Source organism: Mastomys coucha, unplaced genomic scaffold (genome assembly GCF_008632895.1).
Source record: "Mastomys coucha isolate ucsf_1 unplaced genomic scaffold, UCSF_Mcou_1 pScaffold7, whole genome shotgun sequence".
In the NCBI taxonomy this organism is placed as follows: Eukaryota; Metazoa; Chordata; class Mammalia; order Rodentia; family Muridae; genus Mastomys; species Mastomys coucha.
The window spans coordinates 51,586,562-51,607,151 of NW_022196913.1; the positions used below are offsets into that span (position 1 = coordinate 51,586,562).

The window sequence follows — 20,590 nt, forward strand, 5'->3', positions numbered from 1 at the left end:
GGTGCGGTGCGGTGTGCTGTGCTGCAGGTGGGGGCAATGCTGCAGGAGTTTCCAGCAGGGCAGCAATGGTTGCTCAGTGTTGAAGGGTGAACAGTGATTCCAGAACTCTTTTTCTTTTTTCTTTCTTTCTCTTTTTTCTTCCTTCCTTCCTTCCTTCTTTCCTTTCTTTCTTCTTCCTTTTTTTTTTTCCGAGACAGGGTTTCTCTGTGTAGCCCTGGATGTCCTGGAACTCACTCTGAAGACCAGGTACCAGAACTCTTTTTCATTCCACTTTTCCCCTAAACTCTTCTTTAGATCTCTTACTAGCTCTGGAATAGGTCGGGGGTGGGGTGGTGGTGGTGTGTGTGTGGAGGGAGGGTAAGAGGAAGGGCTGAGAGCAGAAGAAGGAAGCCCATAAGGAGGCATTTAGAACCATCTCTGCTTTGTTTTCGTTGGGTTTTGGAGGCCTCTGGGGATGACCAAGGGCCTCATGAGCTGATCTACTTTAGCTCCACCCACAGTCTCCCCCAAACCTAGGTATTTAAAAGTAGCAAAAATTTAAAACCCACTTAACATATAATAATGGATTAGTTGGGATCAAAAAGAAAATAAATGGGGGCTAGAGAGATCAGTCAGTGGCTAAAAGCGTTTTCAGCTCCTGCAAAGAACCCGAATTAGAATTTCTAGTGTCTGTATCAGGCAACTTACAACCAAACCCTCTTCTGGCCTCTGTGGGTGCCTGCAATCAAAGGGATGTGCACAGACACAGACAGACACAGACAGACACAGACAGACATAGACATAGACACACAACCAAACCCTCTTCTGGCCTCTGTGGGTGCCTGCAATTAAAGGGATGTGCACAGACACAGACAGACAGACAGACATAGACAGACATAGACAGACATTAGACACACTTACAACCAAACCCTCTTCTGGCCTCTGTGGGTGCCTGCAATCAAAGAAATGTGCACAGACATAGACAGACACAGTCAGTCAGTCACATGCACAAACACAGATACAATCACAGACAGACTCAAATTAAAACAAAAAAATTTTTTTAGACAAAAAAAGCTAGTAGGCTCAAAAACAGAATAAAGGCTGCTGCAGTAAATGCAATGGATGAGGGGAAGAATTTAAGTTGTAATTCAATTTTGTTTTGTTTTTGTTTTTGTTTTTTTGTTTTTTCGAGACAGGGTTTCTCTGTGTAGTCCTGGCTGTCCTGGAGCTCACTCTGTAGACCAGGCTGGCCTCGAATTCAGAAATCCTCCTGCCTCTGCCTCCCAAGTGCTGGGATTAAAGGTGTGCGCCACCACTGCCCGGCTTATAATTCAATTTTTTTCTCTTTCCTTTTTTTCTATACCTTAAAACTTTAATCACCAGAATTCTTCCCTCACAAGATCTCAGCATTGTTGGAATTTGGTATTTGCTATTGGAGTACATTCGTAGTGAATGTGCTTATGTTATACATCATTTTAACGGACATCTCTTCTTTGGATTATTTATTCCTTGGCATCTGTTCTGCATTTATTTTCTATTTATGTTACACCTTGGAAATGATGTTGAACAAAAAGCTAATTCATGAGATTTTCTTACACAGGCTCACAATGAGTAGAAAGGAAAATGAGACTTCTCGAAACACCTATGATGCACCTGGCCTGGGGACTGCTAAGGAGCTTAAGTTCAATGGTAGGCCAAAAAGTGGGTCTTGATGAGGAGGCACTCTTTAAGGGTTGGCCGTCTTCCCAGGAAATTGCCCAGGGCAGTGAGAAGAGGCACTGCTCACACCTTCCCTCACGCCAGGCACCATTCACACTCTGGACTTCAAAACTGACAATGACAAGCCTCTTAAAACGACTGGAGACGTGCCCAAGAAACTCAGTGTGGCCTGCACAACAGTTGCTCTGAGGAATCAGCTGGGGACAGGCAGTCAGGAAAAGGCTCTAACTCCTGGGCAGCTGGCCTAGGGCTCAGGCTCTCCCACAACAAAATGAGCATGACCCAGGTAAAGTATCCAAGAGGGGAAAATAAAAGACTTATTAAGCTTATAAATTATAAAAAGTTACACGATATAATCCTAGAAGTGATATATTTGAGTATTTCCTGAATGGAACCCAGTTTTAGAAATAGTAATGGCCACTTCATTTTTTTTCCAGAACTGAGGACTGAACCGGGGGTCTGAACATGCTGGAGCCAGTACTATACCACGGAGATAGACCTACCGCCTTCTTTTCTTTTTTTCTTCAAAGACAGGACCTCACTAAATTGCCCAGGCTAGTCTTGAACTCACTCTGTAGTCAAAACAAGCCTTGACGTTTTTTCTTTTTACCCCAGCCTCCTGACTGACAGTAGTCCTTGTGTGGGGGCCTGGGAAGTACACTCCATGAATCAGTGTGTAGAAATATTGAGGCAGCCAGAGTCGGGCAGCAGGGAATGGCTTCTCCATTCCACTTTCCCCAGACAGGTGGAGTCATAGCCTGGCACTCTGGTGCGCAACTTCTCACCCTGCTTCCACAGGAAGAATGTCTTCAGAGAAGCTACATCTCACACATTCCTGGGTAGCCGCAGCCACCTGGTGCCTTGGTGCCTTCTAAAGAAAGCACTTAAGAGCTTTGGGAGAGACGAAGCCCCTAAGTCTGTGGCCCATTAAGCAGGCACTGAATTCGTGCGAAGCTGCTGACAGGCCTGCCAGAGAGGATCATTAATGCTTCATATAAAGAAGACGTTCGAGAGGCTGAGAGTGCATTTATGAAATACATCAGCAATTTCTTTAGCTTCAGCATCTGCATCCGGCTGGTCATGAGGCTTAGCAAGCCACTACAAACAGTTTCATCTTATTAACATGGTTAGCACACACACAGCTTCCTGGCTGCCAGCCGCTGTCCTATGCACCTTCTTAGAAACCGTTGGCTCAATCTTCACGGTAAGTATACCTGACTGACAGCTTCCTTAGTCACACGTTACAGAGAAGGAAACTGAGGGAAGGTCACATGGCTGGTTTGGATAACCAGGAAATTGTAGGGTCTCCTCTGGGAAGTCCATTTTGATCCCACCCCTCCAGCTGCCAATCACCTCTGCTGTGTTCTCCCTGTTCTCCACATGTTTCTATGGCAACCTTAGTACCAACACATTCACTCCAAAGCTCTTTCTGCTCTGCCTCCCAAGGCCAGGGTTTGCAACTCACTCTGCCCTGTGTTCTAGTCAGCGTTCATCACACACTCCCTAAAATGGCTCTGCAAAGTTCAAGCCTGAATCACTCATCCGAGATCCTTGAGTGCATACGTGCTTTGAAATTTGGAGTCTTTGAGAATTTTGTATTGTAATTGTTATATACACTACAGGACCTCTTAGGAGGATCTCAGACAGTTTCCATATTAAATAGGAAAATTCCTATAATGGGAGTAAACAGAGAAGATCAATGTAGAAACTGTCTAGAGCAATGGTTCTCGACCTTCCTAATGCTGTAACCCTTTAATCCAGTTCCTCATGTTGTGGTGACCCCAACCATAAGATTATTTCATTGCTACTTTATGACTGTAATTTCGCTACTGTTACAAATTGTAATGTAAATATTAATAGGTAGGACATCTGATATGCTACCCCAAAGGGTTGAGAACCCCTGGAGGTTAACTCATGTAAGTGCAGTGATCTTGATTTTTGTTTCCTCAGGAGAATTCCAGTGCCTCCTGCTTACAGAATGGCGATGCTCTATCTCTCCTGACCCAGAGGTTCCCTCAAGGGCCACCATCCTGCCGTCACATATTATCACTGATGCCATGACTTAAATCTACATGGCTTTATAATCTTACAGCTCTGGAGGTCAGAAACTCAGACTGCACACCACTGGACTAAAACCAGGGTGTTGGTGGGTGTGCATTTCCTGGGTGGGTGGGGTCTAGGGAGCCCCCACGCTTCTGTTGTCTCCTACCTTCCCAGGCCACCCTCACTCCTGACTTATGATTCCTTCCGGAAGAAAACAAGTCAGGTCCCTCCCTCCCCTTGCTGTGTCTCAGGCTCACCGGAATCCCTCTTTCATTTGAAGGAGCCTTTGACAGATAGGGTCTACTTGGATAATCTTTATGTCTCAGAGACCCGACTCTAATTATACCTGAAGAATTCTTTTGCCTTGTAACGTGTACACCAGACTTGGAACTTACAGTGTGGAGCTATTTGGTATTGTGCAGGCTAGGCACAAAGTCCACTTGTGATTCACATCTGATGGGTTTTCACTTATGTGATTTTTTCCAAACATCAGCTTACTAGTATTTAAACCACCTGCCACATCAGCAGACACAAAATGACCCATTCTGTGCCCTACACAAGACAAGACACGTGAACGCTACAGAGAGCATCCAAAACAGAGGTCCTGCCTCCCAAAGCAGCAGGAAGGCACACACATACCATTTGTCAAGGACCTTGGTGTGCAGGTTAGGAAAAGAACAGGGTGAGGAGAACTCATAAGTCATTGTGCAGAAATTGCTAGGGGATTTAGAATGTTACAACATAGCCTGGAGACAATCCAGTTGAGACCAGTCAGGATTTCTAAATAGCTCAGTATCTATATACAAGGAGGCATCAGTAACATCCATGCTAGACCAAAGAATCAGACTATCCCAGGCAAACAGCCACTGGAGCGTGCCAGCAGTCAGACCCAGGAACTTCACTGAGAGGCCTAGCTTTACTACTTGACCACTGTCTGCCTGGGTTTTCTCATTGACCAGATGAAGATACAAAATCCATCTTACAATGCTGATAGCAGGTTAGGGCTGGAGAGAAGACCCAGAAGTTAAGACATCAGACACTCTACTAGAGAACTAGGGTTAGGTGGGCAGTGGTGACTCACGCCTTTAATCCTAACACTTGGGAGGTAGAGGCAGGTGGATTTCTGAGTTCGAGGACAGCTGGTCTACAGAGTGAGTTCCAGGACCACACAGAGAAACCTTGTCTCAAAAAACAAAGAGAAACAGAGAGAAGGAGAGAGAGGGAGGGAGAAAGGGAGGAAGAAGGAGAGAGAAAAAGAGAGAGAGAGAGAGAGAGAGAGAGAGAGAGAGAGAGAGAGAGAAGGAGGCACCCACATGGCTGCTCACAATTGCCTATAACTCTAGGGGACCCTCTTCTGGCCTTCCAGGACACCTGCAAGCATGCACACATCCTGCATAAACAAACAAACAAACAAACAAATAAATAAAACTAATGGGCAGATCAAATGAGCTATTACTTAGAGAAAACTCAGAAACTTTCTAGGCATAAGAGAAAACTCAGACAGATGACAGACAGAGAGACAGACACAAAAAGGAAGCCAGCATCGGTGACATCAAGGCCACATATATGCACTCTAGATTCTCATATATTCTTGTGTTGCCTCACAAGCCTGTCTGCAGAGGGAGGGTTGAGGTACCAGCATCAGGAAATGTGTTCCTAACAAAGGGATGGTCTTTGCTTTGGTCACCCCACCCCCACCCCACCCTGTGCTCCCATCTCTGCTTTCCCATCCTCTTCTGCATTCTAGGGAAGCGGAACAGCATGGCCATCCTTTCTTCTTTGATCGCAGCCATCTTCAAAGCCTCTTCATGAAGCACAACAAAGCCCCTACTTATGAAAGCCCAAGAGAGGAGGACGGGGCGGGGGGAGAACCCCTAAAAAGGAGAGACTTTGCCAGTGTGTGCAGCTGTGTCTGTCTGATGGGTGGGGGGAGATGTCTCACATTTCCTCTTCTGAGCTTTCATATGCTAAGAGTATTCTGTGACAATATTATGTTAAAACATCAAGCTACACAAACATGCTCCTGAGTATATTTCTCACCGTCATGTTCTGCTGAAGACAAGACCTCCAATTACAATGGATCAACAGAAAGAGATAACAACAACTCTGAGCCATTTTCTGTAGAACTTGGAGTAATGATAGCAATTATGCTGATTAGAGAAACAATCCTGACATAATTAGTATTTATTCTGTACAAAGCACACACCAGGCATTGTTCTAAATACATGGTGGCATTTAATCTTCAGCAGTCTGAGGAAGCTGCTACTGTCCAACCTCCCCTCTACAGATGGGGAAACTGAGGCAGAGTGGCTATGTTACTTGCCCATAATCCACACATCTAATAAGCAGTAGGTGTAGGATGAACTCTGGGCAGCCTGGTCCCTGAACATGCATGAACACACACACACACACACACACACACACGTGTGGGCACGAATATGGACACATGCATGTGCAAGCATGCATGCATGCATATGGACACACACACACACACACTCTGGACAAACAATGGAGACTCCTCATCTACATTACTTATACATATGTAGCATCAGCTTTACAAAGGAATTTAAGGCAGGTTTTTCTGTTGACAGATCTGCTTTATAACACTATGGCTTGAAGTTTACCAGAGACTGTATTGTAGGTGCTCCCTGACTTACAATGGGGTTAGCTCCAGATGAAGCTACTTTCAGTCAGAAACACTGTGAGTCAACAATGCAGTTAACGTCTCATCTTAACAACATGGCACACTGGGGGACTGCTAGATGCATACCTCCAGTGAGCTGTGGCTTGCCATCATCTACTTAGTCTGGAGGAATAGAAACAGACTACACCATGTCCCAGGGAAAGATCCAAAGTCAAAGCCTAAAATATCCCCGAGTTGAAGCACTATCAGGGATCAAATGTGGCTGTGGAGCCTAGCGGGGATGGAAGGGTGGGGCTGATCCCTGGAGCTTAGGCCTTGAGCTTTGAGTTCTGCCTTTGGTCCACTCTTTGCTTCCTGATCCACCCATCCAGAAGACAGCCAGTTCCCATGGCTTCAGCCACTCTGGCCCTCCTGCTCTCTGCCACCATGGACTTTGATCTGTGAGCACACATAATTTTTCCTTCCTTCAGTTGCTTTAGCCAGTTATAATCAAAGTGACAATACAGATACCCTGAGCTGGGGACCACCTGTCCACACAAGACACACAGGTGCTGTACCACTTGCGGAGGGGCAGGGCTATACCATAGGACTTTACTTCAATAAATGTCATGTATAGAAACAATTGCAAGCCAGCCATTTGTCTTCCATTGGGCTTATTGAAGTTACAAAGTTATGAACACTTTAACCTTGTGTCAGAATCACTGGATCCTTATAATGCAACCAGGCGCCCCCCCACCCCCCACCTCCCAACCTCCATCACAAAAACAGTTAAGTCATCCAGGCTGCTCAGGTCACCTTACTTGTTAATGTTGCTGCCTTCTTTCAGCCGCTCCCCTGCAGCTCCAGTCTTTGACACTCTCTCGCTCCCCGCCAGGTCTACCAGGCTCACCTTGCTGACTTTCTCCCCAGAGTTCTAATTGTAGGAAATAAGAGAGAAACAGCACACGTGAAGGGATACACATGGATTCTGACATATTTACCGACACTGTGATTCATACCATCACAAAGTGCCCGGGCTCTTAACCAGTTCAGTTATTTCTGCCAGCAAATTGTTTCCTAGTAAACAAATTTTAGATCTTTGTATGTATGTGCGCAGTATGTGTGTGTGTGTGCGTGTGTGTGTGTGTGTGTGTGTGTGTGTGTGTGTGTGTGTGAGTAACATAAAGAGTAACCCAGGTGATGGCCCTCATCTTCCACCTTGTCGAGCAGGGTCTCCCTGGTTCACTGCAGTGATCCTGGCTAGCTCTTCCAGAGGCTTCTGGGGATTCTCCTGTCTTAGCTCTCTCCTCTCATTCATTATGGGAGTCCTGGGGTTACAGAAGTGCACTGTCACATTGGACTTAACATGGGTCATGGGGGTCTAAACTTAGGCCCCCATGTTTGTGTGTCATGACCTTTACCCACTAAGCAATCTTCTAAGCCCCCAAGTCAAAATTTAAGAGGGTAAAGATGCAGCATTCTGCTCTGCAACTGGGCAGAAGGTTTTCCAGGAAGGTTCCAGAAGGTTGTCAGAAGAATTTCTAGGATAGTCGAGACTTCTAGGGCCGTCAGAAGGTAGAGGTTTTACAGACCTTGGAAGGAACACCAGCACAGGAAGACCCTCTGCACTTGGGTCAAATTCTGCCTTTTTGAGATACGGATTTTAGATAGAATGTTGCAGTTTCTTTTGTAATATCTGGTCACAGTAGCCACAAATTAGATTTGATTGCTTTTAGGGAAATTTTAGTAAGAAAGAACAAGTATTTAAAAGTTATATGGAGGACAGAAGAGATGGCTCAGTGGTTAAGAGCACTGACTGCTCTTTCAGAGATCCTGAGTTCAACTCCCAGCAACCACATGGTGGCTCACAACCATCTGTAATGGGATCTGGTGCCCTCTTCTGGTAGACAGAGATAGATACATAAAATAAATCTTAAAAAAAGTTGTTTGCATACAAAATCTACTCCCCCCCCCCCCCCCAGACTGTCTTAAGAAGTAGAGGATGGCCTTGAATGTCTGATCTTCCTGAGTCTGGGTTTTATGCAGCAGTGGAGAATCAAACCCAGGGCTTCATGCACATTAGGCAAGCACTCTACCAACAGAACTATATCCCAAGCCCTGAAAAATCCAACTGAAAAATGCCAGCAGAAAGGTAGGTGGTGGGGGCACACGCCTTTAATCCCAGACTTGGGAGGAAGAGTCAGGTGGAGCTCTGTGAGTTCAAGACCAGCTTGGTTCTTTAGCCTCTGAATCCAGCCATGATACACTCCCCTGTTTACACTTTGAGCTCCCCAACCTTGAAAGGTTCTGCCTTGTCCCTCACCCCAGACTGTAGGTCATACAGCGTCTGAGTGATGATGATGTTGAACACTGCATGGGATCGGCTGCTTTCCTCATTCATGTTGGTTGCTGCTACTGTTCTCGACTTATTTCCCTCAGACATCAGTGACTCAATGTCCTAGAGATAAAGACCAAAAAAGTGCTATAAGCAAACACAGGGGTGTACCCTCCCGCTCCCCAAGAACGTGTCCACTGTGATCCTCCCATGCCTTGGTCATACCCTTCCATAGACACAGCTAGCCTCTTTTCCACACATCATGGCTGGGGTCTCCTCCCCACTCGGAGATTTCCTCTCTCTCTCTCTCTCTCTCTCTCTCTCTCTCTCTCTCTCTCTCTCTCTCTCTCTCTCTCTCTGCCCTAGCTTTTCTTGGATAAAACAGTGGATCAGAAAAAGAAGGGAGCCAGCAGACCAAAGAGTCTTAGAAATCAAGGCAGGGCCTCTGCCTACAAGAAGGGGGTTAGTTAGCTACCAAGTGCAGATAACCAGATTGTTCAGAAGGACATCACTTGCCACCTAAGGGGAGGTGCAGGGGGGAGGGTGCAGTGGGGAGGGTGCAGTGGGGAGGGAGCCTTTCAATAGTGGCAAAAGGGAAACACTCGGCAATCTGAGATCACTGGACCTTTTGGCCTCACTGTAAACTCTTCACCACGAGGTGGCCAGAAGTGTGACTGAAGGACATCGTTCCTGGATGTGCTGGTCTATATGAGTGATGAGGGGGCATCAATAAGCCATCCCATATCCACAGGAAAACATGCTCACTGTCATTTACTGATGTAGTGCTTTTTTTAAAAATGAGATTAAAAAAAAAATGACTCTTACCTCAAAGCTGGTGACAGCCAGTTGAGACAGGCCATCAACATATGGCCCCAGGACCTTATGCTCTCGGACTTTAAGTGACTGCCTGCTCCTATAGGAGGAGGAAGAAGAATAATCAAGTGAGTGAGTCTTACCACACCTGGAAGCTTCTCCTTTTCCTTAAGCACTTAGAAATTCAGATTACAAACTCAAAAGGATCTTTCAGTGATTTGAAGGTGCTTTAATGGCCACTTTATGGCAAAGCAGCATTCCACACGAGAAATGCCTTAGAATCTGATCTCAGAGATACTATTTTTAAACCTTCTCTCTCTCTCATCACAAGGATGAAAAAAAAAAAAAAACCAGCATACAACCCTGGCCAGACTCCTGTCGTGGAGGATAGATAAACCTACATGTTCTTCATAAAGAATATCTTCAATTCCTTTTGATAATCTTTTTATTTATTAGGAATTCCAAATGATGTATTTGATCATACTCTTTCCCCTCATCAGCTCCTCTCATATTCTCCCTACTAACCCAAGATTTATTTTTTTTTCTCTCCTTTAAAGTTAAATTTTTTGAGCAAATACTGAATGATTAATAAAATATCTTTAACTTTAATTTACTTTTCCAAGTTTCACTGATGTATGTTAGCCCCATGTTGGCAATTTTATATAGAAAGTCAGGTGATAACACAGTTGTAGCCACCGATGTCTGATACTTGAATTAGCTCTGCTGATGACGGTATTGGGGCTCTAGTGTGTGTGTGTGTGTGTGTCTATGTCAGTGTCTGTGTGCCTGTGTGTATGTGCCTCTGTCTCTGTCTCTCTGTCTCTTCGTGTGTGTGTCTGTGTGCCTGTGTGTATGTGCCTCTGTCTCTGTCTCTCTGTCTCTGTGTGTGTGTGTGTCTTGTGTAAGTGTGTGTGTGCTCACATGCGCACGTCCACACTAGTACACATATGGAGGTTAGAAGTAAGTGGGATCAAATTCAGGTCATTGGGGCCAGCATCAAGTCCCATGGACCATTTCACCACCCCTTTAGGGATCTTGTGAATTTTAAATGGTTATTTCTGATTTGAGATCCATTTGATAGTTATCAGGCCAATGAGCTTTAAAACTTGAAGCTAGTAGGCATTTCCTGTACTGCGGGTGCCATATTTTTCCTGGCACATGGTATTTAATCATCTTTCAAAGAGTTAATGTCTGGCATCTCTCAGATGTGGGTAATCCGATGTTTCTGAAACACTTGGCAACGCATCAGAAGCATTTTTCAGGTGTCCCGTTTAATCTTACTTTTGAGAATGAGAAGTCAATGTAACTATAGTAACTCTGCTGGACTCAGTGGCCGACCAGTCTGATCTGATCTTCAAGATAGCTACTGTCACGTAGACAAGGCAGCAGTGGGCTCACTCTTACCAGCCAGATTCTGTACAGCTCGGCAGTATAGCAGGGATTTACCTAGGCCTTTACACTGATATCGGGAACTCTTGCATACTGTAGGCACTCTAGTTAATGAAGCAGGTGCCTCCATATCCTGTGGCTCACAGTCCTATCCCCTGAAGAATCCTCTAGGAACTCCTGCACCTACTTCCCAAGAAGCCTGCGCATGAGCACCCAGAGCACCATTTTACGGAGATGTGAAGCCTGCGCATGAGTGCCTAGAGCAGCACTATATGGAGACATGAAGCCTGTGCATGCGCGCCCAGGGCAGAACTATACAGAGATGTGACACATGAGTGCCCAGAGCAATATTATACAGAGACATGAAGCCTGCACATGATGAGAAAGGAACAGTTTTTGATTATGCAACAAGATGTTAAACAATAGTGAAACTATCACATTATTACCCCCTATATAAAAATGAACAAAATGAATATATGCTAGTGCTGTTTACACAAGGTTAAAAATTGTACACAATCATAGATGAATGCTACAGAAGAAAAAGAGAATGGTAAATTTACATTTTCTAGTAGTATTTACTCCAGGACCAACAGGGACAGGAATAAGAGTCCAGGGGGACATGGAGAAAGATTAAAAGCTATTGGCTAGATTCCAGTTGCTAAATAAGTGGGTGTGTAGGCACGGGTTGATTTTACTGTTCTTCATACCTAACAAGTGTTCTTTTGCATAAACAGTTAATCATTCTTTAAAGCAAACACAAATGTCTCAGTGATGGTGGGAGGGGCATTCTTGATGTCTATGACATTACTGTTAAAACTCTTGCTTTCATTGGAGACCATGAGGCTGGAAAGTGGGCAGACATGTTACACATCTCACTGCTGCTAAAACTATTGGAAAGTATTTAATGATAGTGCAAAGTATTCACCAAGTTACACAGGAAATTCTGGATGTCAAACTGTTGTTTATTAAATAGCTTGAAGACATGAACGTGTCTACACACAGCCTGTCTGAAACACAACAGGGAGACATACCCAAGTATTAACCAAGGGGACTCTTGGGTGGCAGAATTAAATGTCAGCTTCATTTCTTTCTTTCTTTTTTTTTTAAAGATTTATTTATTTATTATACATAAGTAAACTGCAACTGTCTTCAGACACACCAGAAGAGGGCAATAGATCTCATTATAGGTGGTTGTGAGCCACCATGTGGTTGCTGGGATTTGAACTCAGGACCTTTGGAAGAGCAGTCAGTGCTCTTATCCACTGAACCATCTTGCCAGCCCCTCAGCTTCATTTCTTATACTTCACCTGCTTTCTATATTACTTTCCAACTATTTAGTTTTAAATCAATGCAAAGTTTGAATGGAAATAAATGAATGTGTGACTCAAACTCACCTGTTTTTTAGTCACCTACTTTTTTGTTTTGTTCTGTTTGTTTAGATTTTTTAAGACAGGGTTTCTCTGTAGCCCAGGTTATCTCAGAGATCAGCATGCCTCTGCCTCCCAAGTGGTGGGATTAAAGGTGTTTGACATCACCACCTACCCATCACCCATGAAAGACATAGATACCTGGGGACCACCTGTGTCTTCTGAGCCATTCATTATGGGAGTGGGGCTCATGTCAATAAAGATCCTTAAAGAGCTCCCTGAAAGTTCCTAACACATAACCAGGGATAGAATGGTGGCCACAACCCTCCTGCCACTTCACCTCAAATTTAGAGTTGCTGTTTTCCAAAATAAATGCGAGGAGCAATGTGTAGGTACTAGCAAAATTTTCGGAGTTTTTGAGACAGGTTTTCACTACATAACTTTGGCCTAGAACTTATTCTGCAGCCCAGGACAGCCTCAAACAGGGGGTGATCCTCCTCTGAGCACTGGGGTTAGAGGCATACATTACATCATTCAATTCTATAATGACTATTTATCTTATCATGTGTATGGGTATTTTGTCTGAACACATGTCTATGCACCATGTATATGCAGTACCCACAGATGACAGAAGAGGGCAACAGACCCCTTGGGATCAGAAGTATAGATGATTGTTAGCCACCTTGTAGGTGCTGGGAATGAAACGTGGGTCTTCTGGAGGAGCAACCAGCATTCTTAACCACTGAGACATCTCTCAGCACTTATAACTTCATTTTAATGAATTGTCCCTGATAACAAGAAATAATGCCAGTAGTAAAAACATCTTTTCCCATGCTGACATGAGTAACTTCTCATGGCATACATCTGACTGAAAGGCTTCAGAAGGCTTCTAATTTTTAGTACATGAACAAACATCGAAGCCGTGATCAATGGCCCAGATATGTACACAATCTAGCAATGTAAATTTTAAGATCATTTAAAATGATTCTTCTAGGCTGGAGAGATGGCTCAGAAGTTAAGAGCACTAACAGCTCTTTAGAGGTCCTGAGTTCAATTCCCAGCAACTACATGCTGGTTCACAACCACCTGTGAAGGGATCTGGCGCCCTCTTCTAGTGTGTCTGAAGACACCAACTGTGTATTCAAATACATGAAATAAATAAATCTTAAAATGACTCTTCCTAATTTTACTTCAAAGCACTCACTCACCCTTTGGGGTCCAATAGGTCCCGGACCTTCTCATTATAGATTTCCATATATGATACTTCGACTTTAAATGTTTGTGACTCGTTTTGCTCCAGGGAGATTCTTTGAAACAGAGCACAACAGAGCCTTGGGATAAGGCCTAGCTGCTCTGCATGGCCCATCATGGAAAAGGACTTTCCAGACCCTGGAAAAGAGCAAGAGAAAGGTGTGAGGGGAGAGAGCAAGCAGGATGCTTCAGCAACACAGGGTGCTCCTGCTCGACAGCCAAGGACACACAGAAAAAGTTGGGTGCATTTGGACCTCCACCCCGACCCCTGAACAACACAGTTACTCTCCACACTAGAACCCCTCCCTTGTCTATCTCTGTAAGGTTGGGACAGTCCACTATGATCAAATGAGTGTCCAGAGACACAGTCACTAAAAATGCACCCCAGGAAAGTAAGATAAAATCCTACCTGTTTACTATGTAGTACAGAAAGAGCTGTGCACGTATGAATGTGTGTACATGTGCCTATACATGTGGAGAGCAGAGGCCAGCTTCAGTTGTCACTCCTTTTTGCCATCCTTATTATTTGAGGCAGCTTCTCTCTGGCAGTGAGCCCCAAGGATCTGCCTGACTCTGCCTCTGAACCATGCCAGTTTCTCTATACAGGTTCTGGTGATTATAGAAGTGATGTCTACATGCCTACACGGCGAGCCTTTTACAAGCAATTTCGTCAGTTCTCGAAAGAGTTTTACTAGATGTGGTGGTATGAAAGTGCTTGACCTATGGACTGGCACTATTGGAAGGTGTGGCCTTGTTAGAGTAGGTGTGGCCTTGGAGGATGTGTGTCACTGTGGGGGTGGGCTCTTAGACCTTTCTACCAAGCACGTGGGAGCTAGCCTTCTGCTTGTGTCTTTGGAACAAGAGGTAGCCTGCCTGGACGCTGCCACCCTTCAGCCACGATGATAACAGACTGAACCACTGAACCTGTAAGCCAGCCCCAACTAAATGTAGCCCTTGGTAAGAGCTGCCTTGGTCACAATGTCTGTTCACAGCAATGAACCCTCAACACTGGGACATACATTACATACACAGTAAAATCCCAGTGTCACCAAGCCAAGCAGCCTGCCATAGCTGGATGCACCCATGCTAAATTACCTGTGTTCTCTTCCTGGGTTCTTACGGCCGTGTGACACACAAGGAGACAGCACTATTAGGAATCATTCTTTCTTTCTGCTCCAAAGGAAGAGCACTCAGAGTGGTAATAGCTGGCCCCAACTGCGTTTTGGATTTGCCTGTTTTGCTCTACCTGCTTTGGTTTAGAATCTATCATCGTTTTGAAACCCAAATGATGGCGGGAGGGTGGGGGGAGTCTAAAAATATTGTATTGATTGTGCCAAAACATTTATACTGTGAAACTGATGAGTGTCTTTCCAGTTCAAACACAGGCTAAAACTATAATTTAGGAAAATGATGCTTAATAGTTCAGAACTAGCTGTGCTCATTAACACGGAGATTAGGCAATTACCGGAACTGATGTATTTTTAAAAAGTGGGATAGTTTTGATTGCATAAGTCAGTTCAGCCCAAGATGTCAGGAGAATTTTCCTGCATTTCCTAAACTCCCCCAGCCTTTTAAATGTTAGGAAATTATATGTATTTAAGATATGGATGTAGCTCATGCTTGGCACACAGGAGGTCTTTTGTTTGGTTCAGTCCTAGGCATCCCAAACAAATAAAACAGAGAAGGAACAATTATTTATTTAGTCTTCTAATTTAAGCACTAGGGGTTAAATCCAGGATTTTGCACGTGTTAGGCAAGCACCTGTCTACAGAACCACATCCTTCCAAACACTTGTTTCCTATCATCAGGTACAATAAAAGCAGCAGCTTACCTGTCTGGCCATATGCAAAGATACAAGCATTGTATCCCTGAAAGGCTTTCTCAAGAATCCCTTCCCCGAGGCACTTGAAAACGACTTCTTGACCTAGAAAAGAGGACAGACACTTAAGGCTTATTGGTTTTGCATGTGTGGTACCCACGGAAGCCAGAAGAAGGTGTCAGAGTCCCCGGAGCCTAAGTTAAATGCAGTTGTGAGCCACCTGATGGGATGTGGGTATGGTCCTTAGAGCAGAAAGTACCTTACCTGCTAAGTGCCCAAACAGATACTTCAAAGTAAAATTAAAAGAGTGATTCATGTCGGGATGTGTGTGTGTTTATAAAAAAACAAAAAACAAAAAAAAAGAGATGAAGTTTTGTTTTGCATGTATCAGTATTTAGCCTCTGTGTGTGTGTGTGTGTGTGTGTGTGTGTGTGTATACATGTGTGTACAACACATGCAGTTCTCTCAGAGGCCAGAAGAGGGCACTGCATCCCCTGGAACTTAAATCAGACAGTTGTGAACCACTGTGTGGGTTCTGGGAACTGAACCTGGGTCCTTTGCAAGAGCAGCAAGTGGTCTTAACAGTTGAGATATGGTGAGATGGAGAGATGGCTCAGCCGTTAAGAGCACTGACTGCTCTTCCAGAGGTCCTGAGTTCAATTCCCAGCAACCACAAGGTGGTTCACAACCACCTATCATGAGATCTGACGCCCTCTTCTGGTGTGTCTGAAGACAGCTACAGTGTACTTACATATAATCAATAATTAAATTAAAAAAAAAACAGTTGAGATATGGGACACCCCCTACGGATGTATCAGTAATAACCTTAATCCCCTCCTCTCAAAATTTCCTGTACAGCAGTAAATAAGAGCATAGCAAATACAGTTTATGTAGATGGGGCTTGCTTTGTTGCCCCTGTTGATTTCAAGCTCACAAGTCCCAGTGAGCCTCCTAACCCAGCCTGCTCAGCAGCTCAGACTATAGGCATGAATAACCACAGCTGGCTTGCAACTTCAGTTTTGCTCCTAAACTACTGCTGTCTATTTGGATAAATTCACGATTCTATACTGCTGCTGTTTTGACATTTCTCCAAGGACTAAAGTCTCTTCTCCATTGTTAGCAGGCTATACAAAAGCATTGTCAAAGTTTGTTTCCCTCTTTAGAAATTGTTTCTAAACGTTGTCTAACACGGACTGCCTTTTCTCCCTATCTGGGTTTCCAAGTAGTGAGAACCCAGAGTACATTTCCTTATCCCAGCTTCCTCCCCATGCAAGGTGTTTGGCATGGTCAACTGCTAGGAAACTGTTCACTGGTGGTGTGGAGGTGACAGTGGCTGACACTGACAGTCAGTGTGAAAGGCAGCAAGCATCTGGGCATGCCTTTGAGGGATTATCTGGATGAAGTTATCTATGGGGAAGACCTTGCATGTGGGCAGGGGCATTCCATGGGCTGGCATCTGTCCTGGACTGAATCAAAAAGAGAAAACTAGCTAAGCAGAACTGCTCATTGCTCTCTCCTTCCTGACTGCCAGCACAGTGTGGTCCGGGGCCTCTAGCTCTTACTGCTACGCTTGCCCTGCCCTGCCCTGATGGAGCTCCTCTTGAATTGTGAGCCAAAAGGACCCCTTCCTTCCTCCACCTGCTTTGGCCAGGGTACTCGATCAAGACAATAGGAAAAGTAACCAAGATGTTGCCATTCACCAGTTCATAGGTCCACCTCATCTGTGCTTCCACAGGAGGACAAAGGCAAGTTCTCTTTCACTAACCCTTGCCATAATCTCAGCTCCTGGGGCTTCTACTGTGAACTACACCATCACAGAGTGGGACAGAATGTAGTTACAACATGGTCAATAAACATTCAAGGTGGCATGCGCTTTCCTCACAGTGATTATTGAACAACGAAGAGAATTACATTATACCTCCTTCCCTCATGTTCCTGTGGTTACCAGAACACTTGCTCTTACAGCATCTGCAGGCAATACCAGCTTATGCATTATTTCTAGCCCTGGGATGAGCACACGCTGATGTCAGAGATGACAATCTTATTATCTTTGTAATCCTAGTGCCTAGTATAAAGTGCTTAATAAATATCTGTTGAAAGATAGAGTCAGTTTAATCGCTTTGCTCTCCATATATTTGAACATCTCTGCATATTCAAACATAACAAAGTGCAGGTGATTGGTGGAATGCTTCTCTCTGACAGGAAGCTGGGAAGGATTTTAGCACTGCCTTGCAGTGCATCAAGACTTCAGGGTAAGGCTCTTCGAAACTTGCCAACAAGACACTAGAACTGACACTTCAACCACAGGGCTGCCAAAATAAAATTCTGGCAACATCAAACACTGCTGAGCTGCAGAGGCAGGCATCATTTGTAAACCTCTGTTGAGGGAATCACAAGAGGCCATCCAAAAGGAAACCCGACAGGGGAAGGGAATAAGCCTCCATTTTAACCCACTGTGAGTGTATATCTGAGAGCCACTGTTCCCACATGGCTTTGTTAAAGATGTTCTGGTAGCAATGTATAGCATGCTAGAGACTGCGGCCAAGTTAAGTGCCTGCCAGTAGTATGAGATTGTATACCTAAATGTAAGTGTTTCAGAAGAGGAAGCATATACTTAAAAATAAAAAATAAAGCAATTACATGTGTCAACAATTGTAATAAGAAACATTATTGAAGAGGGAAAAGGCATGTCATAGTAATTATATATAATGTAAAGACTTAGACAGTATAAGGCACTAGACATCCACACAGAGAGAAGGAAGTAAGTTTGCAAAACGAATCAGAAAAAAAAAAATTCCAAATTTACATTGACTTTCCTCTCCATTTCGAACATCTACCATCCAGTGCACCCCAGACACATCGGTAGAACGCACAGATTTTAAAGGCAAACAGCCTTTTCTAAGCACACTGTATATTGTGAGGTGTGTGTGCACAGACCCTCCAACAGCTGTGAGGTGTGAGTGCACAGACCCTCCAACAGCTGTGAGGTGTGAGTGCACAGACCCTCCAACAGCTGTGAAGTGTGTGTGCACAGATCCTCCAACAGCTGTGAGGTGTGAGTGCACAAACCCTCCAACAGCTGTGAGGTGTGCATGCACAGACCCTTCAACAGCTGTGAGGTGTGCGTGCACAGACCCTCCAACAGCATGGCTCTGTGGGCAATTCTCTCCTCTTTCCATTATGTGAGGTCTGGGACTTGAACTCAGGTCATCAGGCTTGGCAGCAATCACCCTTACCTGCTGAGCCATGCCATAAACTCCATGGTTTTTCATATTTAATAAAGTTTCATTCATAACTGGGGTATGAGAAAAATTTGGAAAGCAAAGAAATATGTGTGTGTGTGTTTATATGTGCATATACACAGAAATGGATAAAGTGAATGTTTTCAGGTACTTCTGGAAAGAAATGGTCTTTCTCCTTTCTATCTGTAAGTAACAACACTAAGACGCAACTAGGAAAAGAGTAAGGGAAAAAAATTACTGTAAAGTTTGTGTGTTTTCAGAAATCTACAGCTAGTTTCCTTGAGAGACTGGAATACATTTTATTATAACTTCATATCCCAGAGGAAACTTAACTCTTTTAAAGACAAAAATAGTGAATATTTCCTTTATCCACATGAGCATTTTTTTAAAACTTTTTATTTAATAAATATCTTCAACAATTGTGTGAATGCGTGTGAGTGAGTGTGTACATGCGTGTGTACATGCGTGTGTACGCATGCAGGGGAGTAAACTTTCAGGAGTCAGCCCTCTTCCTCTACCTGTGGGGCAGGAGACCAGACTCAGTCTTCCAGACTTGGCAGCAAGCACCTTTACTCACTGAGCCATCTCACCGGCCCCTACGTGAACACTGAGATATCCACTATAAGGACACTGATGCGGGCATCCCATCCCACCCCTGTAGACATTTCCATTCCCTTTCATTTCCCTGAAGGATTTACCCTCATGCCTGTAGCTCCCTGCACTTTCCTACTGACTGCCATTGCAGGGATTCCCCAAATTAAACTGCTGGTTTTTCAGGGCCACATGCGAGACCTCTCTGACACCCGCCATTGCTGCCCATCATTCTGACTAGGTTAGGTCAAGAGGGAAGAAGGCCCCATTTTGTTAACTCCCCTTTCTTTCTGCTCACTTACTTTTTTTTTTTTTTTTTTAAGACTTATTTATTTAATATGAGTACACCATAGCTGTCTTCAGACACACCAGAAGAGGGCATCTGATCCCATTACAGACAGTTGTGAGCCACCATGTGGTTGCTGGGGGTTGAACTCAGGGCCTTTAGAAGAGCAGTCAGTGCTCTTAACCACTGAGCCACCTCTCCAGCCTCAGCTCACTTACTTTGAATGTTTAGTAAATAGGCTGTCTGAGTCCCATGTTACTTTATAAGCTGGCTGGTAGCCCCCTTGCTTCTTTCCTGAATGCATGCTAAAGACATCAACTGTTGGTCTATCATACATGTTCCAAGCACCTTTGCAGAGTCTGTCACGAAACAGTTTTATTATTTCATATTCAAATATTAAAAAGCGAGGCTAGATGGCAGTAGTGAGAGAGCTCAGCAATAGCCCAGCAGGTAAAAGAACATTTCCCCGTCTGATGGCCCCACTTTGTCCCCTGTGACCTACCTGGTGGGAAGAAAGCCAGTTCCCTTACAGGCTGCCCTCTGACATTCACATTCACATATATATGCAATGGAATACAACCATGGCTGTCCTGGAACTCACTCTGTAGGCCAGGCTAGCCTCGAACTCAGAGATCTGCCTGCCTCTGCCTCCCGAGTGGTGGGCTTGCCCAGCCCTAGAAGCAAAACACGTAATACCCAGATCCTTTCTCTTTCCTTTACCGTGTTTGCTCAGTTTTCACACAGGAGTTTGCTCACATTTTCTTTTGGTTGTAAGTACCATCTCTCCCATGGAGATGCTCTGCAAAGACCTCATGCCTTTAAGTGGGGAACGGTGAGCACTACTCCACCTGACTAGGACATCAGGACGGCCAGGGAGGCACCAGCCATGGTGCCTAGACGGTGCAAAGCCTGGGATGATTATCAGTCATTGTCTACAATGAGTATCATCTTGTCATTAGTTTGGTGCAGAGAAGGAAGCTGCCAGCTCGTCACCGTTCCTTCTGTCTTTGCCAGAGTTCTGTGCAGCTTCCTGGTTTAAAGGATGCGAGAAAAAGGGATAAGACAGCGATCAGCAGTCCTGACAAAGGAATCATCTATTGCCAGGTGGTTTTTTTTTTTTTTCCAGCTTTCTT

At 44.5% G+C, this 20,590-nt stretch overlaps 1 protein-coding gene across 9 annotated transcripts in view; it reads right to left on the reverse strand.

The window, feature by feature from the left end:
* Window positions 1-20,590, reverse strand: part of Kif13a (kinesin family member 13A) — a 187,748-nt gene that overhangs the window by 74,089 nt on the left and 93,069 nt on the right. For all 9 annotated transcript variants that reach the window (XR_004115262.1, XM_031359236.1, XM_031359235.1 and 6 more), the window contains exons 5-9: window positions 15,351-15,443; window positions 13,477-13,657; window positions 9,525-9,612; window positions 8,688-8,822; window positions 7,186-7,298 (exon numbers count right to left, since the gene is read on the reverse strand). Coding sequence is in view for 8 of the 9 variants with exons in the window: in XM_031359236.1 (XP_031215096.1) it covers window positions 7,186-7,298; window positions 8,688-8,822; window positions 9,525-9,612; window positions 13,477-13,657; window positions 15,351-15,443 (610 nt within the window). In the remaining variant the exon portion in view is untranslated. The remainder of the gene's footprint in view (window positions 1-7,185; window positions 7,299-8,687; window positions 8,823-9,524; window positions 9,613-13,476; window positions 13,658-15,350; window positions 15,444-20,590) is intronic.